This window comes from Culicoides brevitarsis, chromosome 2, assembly GCF_036172545.1.
Source record: "Culicoides brevitarsis isolate CSIRO-B50_1 chromosome 2, AGI_CSIRO_Cbre_v1, whole genome shotgun sequence".
Classification (NCBI taxonomy): Eukaryota; Metazoa; Arthropoda; class Insecta; order Diptera; family Ceratopogonidae; genus Culicoides; species Culicoides brevitarsis.
Window position 1 is genome coordinate 34,859,400 of NC_087086.1, and position 14,948 is coordinate 34,874,347.

The 14,948-nt window shown below is 31.1% G+C and overlaps 2 protein-coding genes across 2 annotated transcripts; one reads left to right on the plus strand and one right to left on the minus strand.

Moving 5' to 3' along the window:
* Window positions 1-395: 395 nt before the first annotated feature.
* Window positions 396-5,248, plus strand: LOC134831993 (uncharacterized). Its single transcript, XM_063845847.1, has 3 exons — window positions 396-680; window positions 739-2,154; window positions 3,200-5,248. Exons 1-3 carry the CDS (start codon window positions 415-417, stop codon window positions 5,109-5,111), a joined length of 3,594 nt encoding a protein of 1,197 aa, XP_063701917.1. The 5' UTR covers window positions 396-414; the 3' UTR covers window positions 5,112-5,248.
* Window positions 5,127-7,698, minus strand: LOC134831994 (uncharacterized). Its single transcript, XM_063845849.1, has 7 exons — window positions 7,524-7,698; window positions 7,088-7,465; window positions 6,924-7,034; window positions 6,476-6,861; window positions 6,309-6,417; window positions 6,133-6,251; window positions 5,127-5,584 (listed from the first exon to the last, which is right to left on the minus strand). The coding sequence occupies exons 1-7, from the start codon at window positions 7,641-7,643 to the stop codon at window positions 5,200-5,202; spliced, it is 1,608 nt and encodes a 535-aa protein (XP_063701919.1). The 5' UTR covers window positions 7,644-7,698; the 3' UTR covers window positions 5,127-5,199.
* Window positions 7,699-14,948: the final 7,250 nt, after the last annotated feature.

The window sequence follows — 14,948 nt, forward strand, 5'->3', positions numbered from 1 at the left end:
AGAACCGTGATCTACAAAAGTTGAAAAAAATTTGAAAAATCGGTATGTGAGCCCTCATAATAAGAGGATTTTGACTTAAATTTTTTTTCATCAATTTTTTTCGCTAACATCCTGGAAGTGAATATTAAGTCCTTTCTTACATATTTTTTGATAATATTTGCTCCATAACGCATTTTCGAAAGAACTATAAAAAGCGTTATGAACCATCCAAAATATTTTTCCAACCTAAATTTGATAATTCACACAATTTCTTCGAAATGCGGTAAAAAAAAATTGGCGCAAAATCATTTCAACACAAAAATTTTCGAAACACACCCCTTAACCGGAACATCTGAAAAAAGTAAACAAAAACGGCGAGTCTTTCATTCACTTTTCTGCATTTAAATTCAGTTTCTTTCCGTCTTTCGGCGCAACATGACGACGATTCCCGATTGGGACGATGACTCCGATCATCTCACAATTTCGAAAATAATCTGCAAAATCGGCAACAACGTGCGCGACAAACAAAAAAAGAACGAAGATGCCACCGCCGAAATCGAAAAACTGAAAAAAATGTTTCTCAAGAAAAATGCTTTCGCTTCCTTAGTCGTGTGCAAAACTTTTGTGAAACTTTGCGAAAGTGCTTCCATAGACAACAAACAAGTAATGGCCATCTTCCTGCCTATGCTACAAAACTCCAGGTACGTAAATCGATTTTAATTTGCATTTTTCGTTCATTGACTTTTGAATTTTTTGCAGTTACGAGCAATTCACGTCTATCGTAGAGTGCATTTTTGATGTTTCCTTGCTGGCGTTGAGGAAAAGTTGCGGTACGACGTCTCGTTATGTGTGCGAATACAGAATTGTCGCGCCCGAACAACATCCGCTTATGGCACTTTTTTCCAAAGAAACGCTAAATGCATCGGAAAGGCGATATTTTTTGCTTCAACAGATCGATCAGGCACTGAATCATCATGAAAAGCTAATTTTCGAGAAATCCACGGAATATTTGAAGCCAGTGTTGCTTTATGTCTTCAGTAATTTAGTTTACAGCGACGCCCTGTGGAAAAGTTTGCTCCTAAAAAGTCGCGGAGGAGAAATTTTCTACCAAGATGTCATTCTCTATAGCAGAAGTGACTGTTCCGCCAATGCCTTGTACACAAATAACTTAATTTGCAAAGCCACAAAATATTTTTTGAAGGTCCGCGACACTTCAGAGCTTCAAAGTTTGTCACTTTGCTTGATTGTATCGACAACAAATGTCGCGGAACGAGGAATTTCCGTTACAAATCCGCTGCAACTCGTGTTTCATCTACTTTGTGAGCACCTAAGTGGCTGTAATGTCACCGGATCTTTCACAAATGTCGCAATTATGCTTCTGGCGGATCTTTTACAAGTCGCCTCGCCTTATGACACGTTAATTTTAACGAAAATCCTGAAAAATTTGATAGTTGAACGCGGATTTGGCACGTCATTCGCTTTGAATATGGTTCTGGATGGACTTACACAAAAACTTTCGTGCTCTACGACGACGTCGGAATGCGTTTCGAACATCGAAGACATTTTTAACTACGTTTCAACGCGAGATAATAACAAAAGGTTTTACGAGGAATGCGGACAAACGAAGAATTTGAGCAGTTACGGGTTTTTCGATGAGCGAATCGCGGCTTATACCGAATTTGATGACTTTTTGAGGCGCACAAGTGATGCCAATATGACGGATGTTATGAAGCAGCTCAAGAATTTCAGTCAAAATTATCCGTTAATAGCGAGAGGATTGTTTCTGAGTAATCAATTGAGGTACGATGCTTGGTTGGAAGTTCATAAGCAACTTGTTGAGATGAATAAAAAGAGTAAAAAGATGCAAAATTCGTGGAGGATGCCGTTTTTGTTCAAAATTGCCAATGAAATGCATCCGAAAACGAAAAATTTGCTGTTGAAGAGTTTGCCGGACTTTGGAAAAGATGCCGTCATTAATACGATAACGTGCATTGCGAAGACTACGGGAAAAGCGTACGCGATAAGTCTTTATTTGAAGCTGTGGTTGATCGATGGAAAGACATTTTCCATTTTGAGTGAGGCGCTGAAGGAGAATTCGCAGAAAAGGACAGCGATCGAGGCGTATGAGACACAAATCGCGAAAGCTTATGTTATTAAGCAGATTTGTGAGTTGAAGTAAGTTCTTATTTTTATCGTATTTTGAAGTAAAATGCATGATAAAAATTTTAGAATGTGCATTGGGTCAAATTTATAGAATGTGCTATGGGCAAAAAATTTAAAATTTGTACTATTGGGAGTTTTTGCAAATTTTTATAAGCTCAATGCAAAAATAAAAATTTTAAGAATTTATGTCAAAATGTGCATTGGGTAAAAAATTTGAAATATCCTTTGGGTAAAAAAAACTTTAAAATGTGTCTTGGGACAAAATTTTTAGATATGCAATGGGTCAAAAATTTTTAAATTGTGCTGTAATAAACTTATAAAATGTGATTCACGAAGAGAATTTCAAAAATAGTTTATGAAAAATTTTCAAAATGTATAATGGGGCAAAAAAAATTGAATTTGCATTGGTAAATTTTGATTCAATAACCACTGTATAAGATTGAAATTATAAATTTTGTGAATATTTTGAATAAAGATTGGGTCGAAAATTCAAAATGTGCATTAGGGCGACATTTTAAAATGTCAAATGGGTAAAAAATATAAATTTTGCATTAGAAAAAATTTACAAAATGTGTATTGGGGCAAATTTTTTGAATTTTCAATGGGCAAAATTTTTCAAAATTTGTATTGGGACATATTTTAAGCTCAATGCTAAAATTAAAATTTTAAGAATTTAAGTTAAAATGTGCATTGGAACAAAAATTTGAAATATTATTTGGCTGAAAAATCTTAAATATGCGTTGGGACAAAATTTTTATATGAGCAACGGGGCAGAAAAATTTTAATTTTGTGAATATTTTGAATAAAAATTAGATAAAAAATTCAAAACATATTATTGGAGGACATTTTAAAATACCAACTGGGTCAAAAATTAAAATTTGCATTGGGAAAAATTTACAAAATGTGCATTGGGACATTTTTTTTTAAATTTTACCTCAAGACACATTATAGAGCACTGGGTCAAAAATTTTTAATGTAAACTGGGTCAAAAAATTTACAAATGTGCATTGGGTCAAGTCACATGACAAAAATTTTAACTTTTTTTTTCTATTTTCAGACCTACTCAACACGGCGCAGACCTAATTCAACCAATTTCTGAGCTCCTGAACACTCCAGATAACGAAGTAACGATCGTCCTCGCGATCGAATCTCTCGCCGTTCTTTGCGAAAACTTGGTTGTCGACATCGTCAGCACCTGGAATGAGATCAGCTTCAAATTTCGTTACGAAAATCGTGTTCGAGTCTTGAAATCTTTGTTCATCTTTTTCTCAAAAATCCCAAAACTCCAAAAAAATTCAAAAGAATTCATCGATTTCACCCGCGAAATCATCAAAAAGTTGTGGTCCAAAGCCTTATATCACATCGACAACGACATTTCGGTTTGCGGCGCCGCGATCGATTGTCTTGCTCTGTTTCCAAAAAATCTTTTGTTCGTCGATGACATCCCAGCGTTACTGAAAAAAGGCTTAAAACTCGAAAAAGAGCCGGATGGAATGAATTCTGGTCCTCCGGAGCTGATTAGTTTAGAAGATGAGGCTTTGCCGGAAGTTTGGATCAACTTAATGGAGAACACTTATCGGCAATGCATTGAAAACGTCGCGTGTCTCGTTTCAAATCTCATTTCGGAAGAAGTCAAGGAGTTCCGTGGAGGTGTTTATATCGTTCCCGAAGGTCGAAGTGAGCCCAAGGACTTTAAAAATCTCCCCGAGAAGAGCGTTTTACGGGCAATTATTCAATTTTTGCTGCAGCAATCGAAGCAACAAACCGCCGACGATCACATCATCAACGGATTATTGAAAGCTTTAGCATTTAAATACCCAAAGCCCCTCCCTCCCCTGGATTGGAACTTTTTGCACGAATTTTTCCACAACGGCATCGATTTGAAACACAATTGCATCCGAATTTTATCGAATCAAATGTCTTCGTCGAAAACCGCCAAGCAAATGATGGAAAATTACATCCGAAACTTTGACATCTCGAATTTTCAGGAAGAAGACATCGGAGTTTTGTATGAAATGTTACCAGAATTGACTGAATCCGCAGACGAAGCGATTTACGGGATTTTTGTTAAGAAGTCGATCACTTTTTCACAAAGCTCTGACTGCTCCAACATCTTATTTGAGCACATTTTGACCTCAATTCCGGCTGTTTTCAAGAACAAAACGCTCGAAAGTAAGAAAAATTTCATAAATTTGTGCGAAACTTTGGAAGAAACGATCATCCAGCTCGAAACTCATGATGAAATCTTCATGAAATTCGTAAAATTGACAAAAACGCTGCCTTTCAAGTCACTCAACAAGATAATAATGAACGGAATTCAAAGTAAAAAGACAATTTGTTACAAAAAATCTTTAACTTTGATCAAAGCGGCATGCACCAATGCCTCCCGTGACGCTGATAACCCCCTAAAATGGCTCATGCAGGCAATCGATGAGACCCAAAAGAAGCCAAATCAGCAATTAATGACGTTAGAAACAGTAATTGACATTTTTTCCGTACATCAGTCAGCGAAAAGTTGCACTTTTATCACGGAACTCTTGACAAATATCCAAAATTCCTTGAAAAAAGACTCTTCTGAGCTCATGAAGATGCAAGCAAAGAACAAACAAGACATAAATCTCGAATCAGTGGTTGTCCTGGACAATTGTTACTTGATCGAAGTCTTCATAACGTGCGTCATTGCGTTATCTGGCAACGGATTTATGTTCAAAAACTCGATGGATAACGAATCGAATCGCAGTATCAAGAGTTCGCGTTGCTTCCCGCACAGCTTATGCACGTTACTGACCCAAGATTCGTGGAAAGAGCAACAAGGCACCGTTTTGGAGACACTTTTCACATGTTATCAACACAAAAATGTACCCGACTTGTATGCGGATATGTTCAAAAACGGCATAATTTGCTGCAAAAACTTGACTTATTTCAACCAACCGCAAATTTGGCATCGATTTATCATGGCACATCGTTAAATTTCATCACTTGACGCGAAATTTTTATTAGATAGACAATAAAAAATTGCTTTTTTAGCGTTAGAATAGGCTGAAAATCAACGAAATTTTATAATTTTCCGATTAATCGATGTCCTAGCTTGCTGTGGAGGATGTCATTTAGGTAAGTTGTGATAAATTCAGGCGGATGTCGACTCGTGATGATCTCAATTAGGAAACTTTTCGCTATCATTATGAGTTTTTTGTGAATATAAAGTTTGCAGTAGCGTTTTGAGGCGCGGTAGACTTCGTTTTGGAGTTCTTTCATGAGCCAAGGGTAGATGACAAGTTGATTTTCGTAGTTTTCGATGGGGACTTTGTGTCGAAGCCATTGCCAGAGTTGACAACGACTGATTTCAGCAGTTGCGGAATCCTCGACGGACTGGTTGTAGATGAATGTGCCTTTTCCGAGGAGCCAGTGGTAGATGAAGAGGAGGGAAACGTTCAAGTTGTGTCTGAAAAATTAAGATTTTTTAGTTGAATCGTTGGAATTTTGTGTTTTTATGATGATTTTATGAGAAAATTTATCAAAAAATGTTTATTTTTGTTTTGTGAAAACTAAAAATTAACGAAAATTTAATTTTTTTAACAAATTTGTGAGAAAATTGACCAAAAGTGAAAGTTTTTGTAAAAATTTTGTTTTCGAACAACCGAAAATTACGAAAAATTTAATTTTAAGCCATTATTTGGGAGAAAAATTTTGAAAAATAATTTTTTATTTAACTCTATGAGGACTTTAAACGTCAAAAATCATAAAAAAATTTTTTTACAGGAAATTGAACGAAAACTAAATTTTTTTCTTTACTTTGCAAAGCTTTAGACGTCTAAAAAATAACAAAAAATTAAACTAAGCTAACGATTTCTGAAGAAAATTTTAGAAATTTTAGAAAATTTACTTTTTAGGTCTTTAAAATACAAAAATTGACGAAAAATGTAATTTTTAAGAAAATTTTTAAAGAAAATGGAAAATTTTCTCATAAAATCATCATTAAAAGCCACTCACCTAAGTCCTTCGATCGTAACAACTCCTTTAGGCACCTTCAAAAGACTCTCCGGCGTCACTTGAGCAATATTTGGTAAGACATGTACTTGATTTTCCTTCGTCGTATGTTGATCCCATAACTAAAATTGAAGAAAATTTCGATTTTTGTCACTTTTGAGCGTCAAAAAGTACTTTACCTCCTTCAAAGCTTCAACAGCTCTCATATCGAACACTAAAAATCCATCAACTCCTAACTGAATTTCACTTGCTTTTCCATCTTGAATTGCTTTTTTCACGTTTTGATAACTAAAAAAATTCAAAAAGTCTTAAAAATTAATTTTTTCGTTAAAAAAATCAAACTTACTGTTCAGTTTTTGTATCTTTTGGCAATAATTTCGCTACCATTCCTCCCGTTGCCAAAGCTCCGTGATCGTGACACACCCGAACAACGAGTTTCATGTAATTTTTCAAGAAAGTTTTTCCAACGTTGACATATTTGTTGCGGTCTGGTATCAAATATTCCTCGTTGTGACCGAATTTTTGGATGATACTCGCCGAATAATCCCAAATTCCGCAATTTAAGCCGATCGCATGGTCCTTAATGGCGTATAAGATGTCTTCCATTTCGAATGCTGCCAAGATATTTTCGATCAAGATGCATGCTTTGATGGTTCCTTGAGGGATGTTTAACTTATCTTGGGTCCAAATGAAGATTTTGTTCCATAAAGCGGCTTCTTCTGCACTTTCGATCTAAAAAATGTAAAAAAATTGATAATTTTTAATTAATTTATTTAAAAAATTAAATTTTTTACCTTGGAAAGATAAAAATACGGTCCAACTCCCATTTCGCTCAACAATTTTCCGTTATGATGCATCAGCAAGGCGAAGTCAAATAACGCTCCGGGAACTTTTCTTCCGCGAATCTAAAAATAAAACCTTGAAAAATCAATTTTTAATTTTTTTTAAGAATTTTTACCATGCAATGATGTTCGATCATGTTAAAAGCTCGTGGTCTCATCATCAAAACGGGACATTTTTCAATCGTTTTTTGCATTCCGGGCAATTTTGACCTCGCCGCTTGCGAAATATTGTAAATTCCTTGAATGATGTTCTCCCATGTCGGACAAAACCCATCATCGAAATCCAATTGAACACCTTGAACGTCGGCATTTAAGGCATTTACCAAGTGTTGCTTGTCCGAAGGCGCGCAATCGCCAAGATCTAACTTTCGATTTTGAAGTTTTTTAGGCAATTCGTTAATTTTCCAATCCGACAAAATGTGACGATTTTTGAAAATTGGCTTGAAATCTCCTTGGCTCACTGTAACGGCGCGATTTTGTCGTTCTTGGAGAATCTAAAAGTCGAAAAAAATTAAAAATTAACGAAAAAAATTGTTTTCTTTGAATTCTTACCTTATCGTAATCTGCTTCAAAAGTCGCGATCAAATCAGCAAGAAACGATAACGAATTTTGATTAAACAGGAAGGAGTATTCATGACGTAGATCTGGCGGAGATGCTTCCAGATAAACCATTTTTTGAGAATTATTTTGTGAGTATTGTTTAAAAAAATATTTTTTTTGATGTTTACACGTCTGTTCGTTCTCGCGACAGAACAACAACTGCACAAAGATTTGATATGAAGAAAAAATAAAGTTGTTTAAAGTGATAAGAGATACTTACTTGTACGAGGAGACAATACAAAAATATTTACTTCTACAAACACATGTGTTTTTTTGGTGAATATGTGATGATATGTTGCTTACACTTTTACTATCACAAACTCAAAAAAGTGCATAATTCGGGAAAATTTTCTGAAAAATTAAATTAAATTAATTAAAATTAAATTAAATCAATTAAAAATTTAATAATTTAATAAAATTTATTATAAAAATTGAAAAAAAAATTAAATCTAATAAAAATAAAAAAAAACAAGGGAAAATTCTCAAATTAAAATTTTCAAAGTAAAAACCAAATAAATATATATTATTAATTATAATTAATATAATAATAATTATTATTAAAAAATAAAAATAATTAAAAAAAAAAAAATAATTTAAAATTAAATATTTAAAAAATTAAAAGAAAAAAAAAATAAAATAAAAAATAGAAATTAAAAATAAATTTAAAAAAAATTAAATTAAATTAAAAATTAAAAAAAAAATTAATTAAAAAAAAATTAAAATTTAAAAAAATAAAAAAAAAATAATAAAAATTAAAAAAAAAAAATAAAATTTTATATTGTTTAAAAAATAAAGTAAAAATCAAATATAATAAAATAAATAAAAATAAAATTATTATTTATAAAATTATTTAAAAGTTAATATTATTTTCAGGGTAAAAATTTAAAAAATATTTAAACAATTAAATGAAAAATTAAAATATCAACATGATTTTGAAATTTTATAAAAAATATTACAATAAATAAAAAATTTTAAATAATAAAAATTGATAAAAAAATAATATAATAAAAAAAAATTCTAAGTTCTAAAATATTGATAAATTATTTTATAAAAATTGAATCAAGTTTAATAAATTAAAAATACTAAAAATTTTTAAAACTGATTAATTTAATTTTTTTGAATAATTAATTTAAAATTATTTATCAATTAAATTTAATTTAACATATTTTTATTATAATTTAAGAATTATTTAAATAAAAAAAAATATTAATTTAAAATATTTATGTAAAAAAAAATAAATTATTTTTTTTATTTTAATTAATTTCATAAATATTTTTAAAAATTATTTTTATTCTATAAATAACCAAAAAATTAACGTTCCTCTCAAACGCACGCTACAAAACGCAAATCCCCATTTAAACAGCGTTCCTTCCCATCTGGAATTACAATATGTTCAAACATCTTTATTTCCTTATCATCACCGAGTTGAATGTTAAATCAAACAAACACCTTTCATACAACTCGTACATGATGTTGGTTGGCGCTGAGACTCCCACACGTACGCACGCACGACGCGAAGATGATGAAGCAGAACGATTACATAAGTTCATAGATCGGGCGATCGCGCTAAATAAAATTCTTATTCTAAATATTTTCACACATAATATCACGTGTTTGTAGTGCGTTCGTACTCGCTTCGTGTAAATGTATGGAGATGTTACATTTTTTTTGTTGTATGTATGGTAAACGCATTAAAATTGAATCAAAGTGTCTTTTTTATTTGATTTTAAGTTTTTTTTTGAGTGGCGTGAGTGGATTAGAAATAGTTTTTTTCGTCTTATATTAGATGGATTTTCATTCAAAAAATTCAGTCTTGGAGTTGCCGTGGATGAAGTCGTTTCTTCTAAAAAAAAAAAATAAATTTAATAGAAAAAAAAGTGAAAAATTTTATAAAATGTGAAAAAATTCAAGTGTCTCAAAAGGATTTAATTTTTTTTTTGTAAAGAAAAAGGAAAAAAATTATTTTATTTTGTTCACCGTTGAAAAAGTTAAGCCGAAGGCTAATAGGATTTATTTAACGTTTTAGCCAATAATAAAAAATTTATGTGGAAAAATTATATTATTATTAAAAGAAAATAAAATAAATTATTAAAGAAGGACGCTGAGTGAGGAGAAAAAAAAACTAAAAAGGATTATGTCATATTATTATCATAAAAGTAGCGAACGACGACGACTCCTGCTGATTTTTGCATTTTTTGCAGCGACAAGTAAGTATTAATGTCCCTCGTGACATCACCTCATTGACATCTGCGCTAATGGAGAATAAAAAGTCAATTTGAGCACCAACCATTAATCTTCTCGTTTCTCGTTATGTTCTCGAGAAAAAAAAAACGACGAAGAAGAAGAAAAATCATAAATGCTGACATAATTTTGACCCGTACGCACGCAATAAATAGAAGGAAATAAAAAGGGCAAAGTCTTGAAATTTTTTTTATGTTTTTCGTGCTTCTTCAGAATGATACAAAAAAAAGTACCAAAAGTTACACCATCGTTAATAGGTCATCAAAACTTTTACTTTTATTATGAACTCGAAAAAAAAATTTTTTTTTTGGAGCTCGGAAAATTTTTCCTGGCGACGACGACGATGTTAATGTCAAAGACATGCGATACATTTTTATGATAAATAATAATAATTATAATGATGATGATAAAATTTGTACGCTCCATATATTAATAATTTATAGAGGTGTTCAAGAAATGCTCCAGAAATAATCCTCTTGTCGTAATAATTTGTTTCTTTTTCTTTTAATGTTTTTTCTTGTGCTTTTTCCTCTCAAGAGAGCAGAATATGTGTCGTCGTCGCCTTGATTGAAAGGAAAAGTTTTATCACTTTGTCGATTACGGTAGACTGTCCCTGAAACAATTTCCCAACAAATTGCTGCTGAAAGCCATTCGACACGAAAATAGCTTTTAGAAAACTTTTTTCCTTTTTGGTTTTGATTTAATTATCCGTCTTGAGAAATAGAGAGAGAAACTTTTTCCTCATGGTCAACGCTCGTCGACATAAATGGCCTTTAAAAACAAGTCAAATTAACTCTCGCCTTGCCATAATTTTTATAACAAGACCAAACTACAGCATAAATTTCCCGAAACTTTTATATTTTCCGTTTTCGCAAATTTTTTGTGTATGATACAACAAAAAAAAATCTTTGAAATAAACAGAACTTTCATTCATTCATTCGTTTATACTTTCTGTCTGCTTTATAATGTTACGAATAGAAGAAATGAACTTTTTTGACAAAAAGGATGGGAAATTTATCGTTTGAATAAGTGACTTGAGCGCATTTTAATTTTTTTTTTCAATTCTAAAAAATTTTTTCTTAGCTTGAATTGATATTTAAAAATTTTTTAAAATGTTTTAAATTTATTAAAAATAGCCAAATGAAAATCAAAATCTAAAATTTTTGGAAATAAAATGGGGGGGAGGAAATAAAATAAAAAAAAAAAAAATTGAAATACTTATTTTCATACAAAACGACAATTTTTGATCGTTGATCAACATTTTTGTAGTTTTTTAATAATCTTCTTTGAAATTGTCAAATTAAAAATTGATTTAAGATCATTTTAAGTTAAAAATTGAAAAATTAAAATTTCATAAAAAATAACTGTCAAAAAAATTTGAAAAAAAATTCAGTAATTTTATGAAAAAATTTTTTAGAGAAGAAAATTCAAGTTAAAATATGATTTTTAAAACAAAAATTAAAATAATTGAAAATTTTTTATAATTTTTTTTGAAAATGTCTTGAAAAATTATGAGAATGCAACAAAAAACGATAAATTTTAAAGAAAATTTTTACTTTTTTTTTTATTTTACCCCATTGGGTTTTTGACTATTAAAATGAGACATCGGACTTTATTTTTGATTTTTGTTTGGAGCGGCCTAAATTGATATTTTAGAAAATTTTTAATTTTTTTTTAATTTGAGTTTTTTAAGACTTTTGAGTCTGGCAATTTAAAGATTGAAAACTACTTTCATGAAATTAAATATTTGGAGGAAAAATGTCTCAAAAATTATCATCTTTTCTCATTTGTACTTAAGTCAAATAATGCTTTTCAATTCGTTCTTAATTTCAATTCTTTTCTGAAGTCCATTGAAGTCGACAAGGTTTGTGAGATCATTGTTTGTTACCAAATCTCATTCATAGTTGCCCATAAAGTAAGTTTTTTGACTTTTTCCAAAGGGAAGAAGTAGTTCTTAAACCGCTTAATATAAGCTGTCGGTTAGTCCAGAATTTTTTTCTACAAATTACTTTACCATAAATCTGCTAAATTTTTCAACCTCAAATTTTTTCTGAAATCACAAAAGAAGTTTTTTTTTATAAGTTGAAGTTTTTTAATTTTGCATACTTACCATAAATTTCAATTTTTCGGGCTTATGTACCTAAAAATAAATAAAAAAAATAAAAGGTTAGATTTAATCTGAAAAGAAGTTAAATAAGACATTAAACCTCTCAGGAGATCAATGTCAGCAAAATCCTTCCCAAAATTTCCCATGACGGACAAGAAATCCATCCAACCCGAAAATTCTCCGAAATGCCGAGAAGGAAAAAAGTTCAAGTAGATATAAAGAATTGTGAGGGAAAATAATAATAATCGTCAGTGTGCGTCTAGATATTTTTGTGTTTGATTAAATCTCTTGCGTTCTCCGAGACAAACAAAAGAAAAAAGTAAAAAAGAGTGAAACGCAAGCATGTGGAAGGAAGATAATAATCTTTTTTTAACTATGTTTATTTTGACGGCATGGGAGGCTGGTATCTTTTTCTTCTCCTATATGAATTTATATGTTTGTGCTGCTGCTGGATGTTGATAATGAAAAGAAAAGCGCAATGAACTTTCTCGTTCGTTTAAATGTGATAACGAAATATTTTATGAGACTTTGAATTAATTAAGTCCAAAAAAGTTTTTCTGCGTCTTTAAAACGATTAATTTGTTTGAGTTTCACTCCTTCGCGTATATTATTTAAAAATTCCCTTTGAAAAAGTTATGAAAGTATCGCTTCTTCTTCTTGTGTAAGATTATTCTTGTCACGAAAGATGACAGATGGAAGCCGTTAACAGACCCGAAATGAAACTGCAATATTAATCTTTTACAAGTTCTATTAACATTTGTAAACATCGCGTTAGAGTGACCGACATCTAAGAATTAACAGCAAGTCGAGTCAAAACACGCCAATAAATCAATCAAGCAAAGTGAATCACAGGTTGCAGCAAAAGTCGCCTGTCATCATGCATTTTTTTTTCGTCGTCGACGACGAATTGAGATGAACGAGAGAAAAAAAACATTTAGCAGAAGAAGCTGCTAAAGTGTATAAAATATAAAGAAATAAGCGTAAAATACGATGATAATATCAATAAACAACGACAAGCATAATGATTAATGTTTTACACACAAAAACATTATGTTGTGAATTAGAAGCGCGCGTCGACGACGAAAAAAAGTCGCGTAGGAAGTGTGACCGTGTCTTAATATATTTTACAGTTTTCTTTATTATTATTGTTATTATAAAACGAACGATATCAAACATCATCATCAACCAGCTCGCAAAGCACCACGTGCCGTTAAACACGTAATGCTCATGTAATCCCCCCGAATCGAATGAAGTGAAAAGTTCGCTGGAAAATAGATCAATTTTGATTGACTGTCTTCATCGTTGTCATTGTCATGTCGCTATCGTTAATGATGAGCCTACTTCTTATTCATCTTAAAAGCTGTCGAAAAACGGCAATCAATCCTGATTTTTCTCTCATTTATTTTGTATTTGTCTTTCTTTTTGTCTTTTTCTTCTACTGTAATCTCTTAAAAACTTCCACTCGACTTCCTCGAGCAGCGTGCCTCCGAACGTAAATGAACTGAAGCAATATTATTATGATTATTATTGTGGTAGCTGCTCGTGCCTTTTTTCTCAAGTGGCAATATAAAATGTATCTTTGCAACTCCCTCTGTTGATGTCGAACATCGAAGGCATTACAAGTTGTTATATAACAACAACTACAAACAAAATCAGGAAAAAAAGTTAAGTTTCCCTCAAAAATATACCAACTGTCGAATAAAAGGTAAGCAAGTAATGGGATAGTGAAGTGGAAAATCAAAATATAAGATGAAAATTATTATTATTTATACAATGCTATATGAGCTTAATATGGCTTGTTGTGAGAAGAAGAAGAGCAACAGCAATAGAGATACAGGCAGCAAAAAGTCAAAAAATGTAATGTTATGATAAGACTTTTTTGTGTGTGTGTTGCTGTTTATTCTTACATATTTATAGTTCATTCAATGTTTTATTATTGTGTATGAAGCAGAAGAAAAAAGTTGATGTTTAAATCGAGAACGAAGAAACTTTTGTCGACAAAAAAAAAGATTCTTTTTTCATTATTTGTGTGACTTAAGGGTGCACGCAAGTAAGGGAATGAGATTTTGACAGTTCATGTCGAAATGACAGCTTGGATTTTCTATGAATTTTTAAAAATGTACATTTGTTCATAAAGGAGCATTCAAAACCTTCAACAAGTTAAAGAATTTGCGAAAATACAGAAATTAATTAGCACTTCGAAGAATATGCTTAAATGACCCAACCAAGGAAAGAATCGAACTATTTGAGCTAACAAGTAGATTTCTACATTATTTCATTAACATGATGGATGTTCATTAGAAAGGAATTATTTTCACAAAATGAGTTGTTTGATTCGTTTGTTACCAGATCTCATCCTCAAATGCCCTTATGATAGTTACAGACTTTTTCAAAGGAAGAAAATATTTCATAGACGTGATGTCGACATGCCAGAAAAGTTCAGAGATGTCGATTTTATTGTAATATTGTTACCAAATACCATTCACAGTTGCTCAAGTATATAAGGTGTTGACCTTTTCGGAAGTAGCAAATATTTCCAGTATATGATGCCGGCAAGCTGAATCGTTGTCCTCTATGTTAACTTTTTAGCTTAGTTTTTTAAGACAAAGATACTTATGATATCTTTTAAAAGTCATTGGCCATAGTTGTGAAAAACCTAAAAAAAGAGTATAAAATTAGTTCATATTAAAACTTTGACAACTTTTTGACAATATTATTTCTTATCTAATATCATACAATTTACTATCTTCCTTAAACCAAAAATTTAAAATGTCAAAAAGTTGTCATGTCAATTAAAAATTTTACACTTACTTGCTCATACCATAAATTGTTAATGTTCAAAAGACCTAATTGAGGTAAGCAGAAGTCATTCGCCGTATATGAAAAGAAACAGTTAGATAAGATAAGAAAAAGAAGCGAGATGCCATAACTTTTGTATTCCCTTACAATTTATTTATGTATTTACGTTAAAGTCATCTCCGTTGTTTTTTCCCAAAAAAAAAGAGGAAAATATTTTCCATTCTTTATAT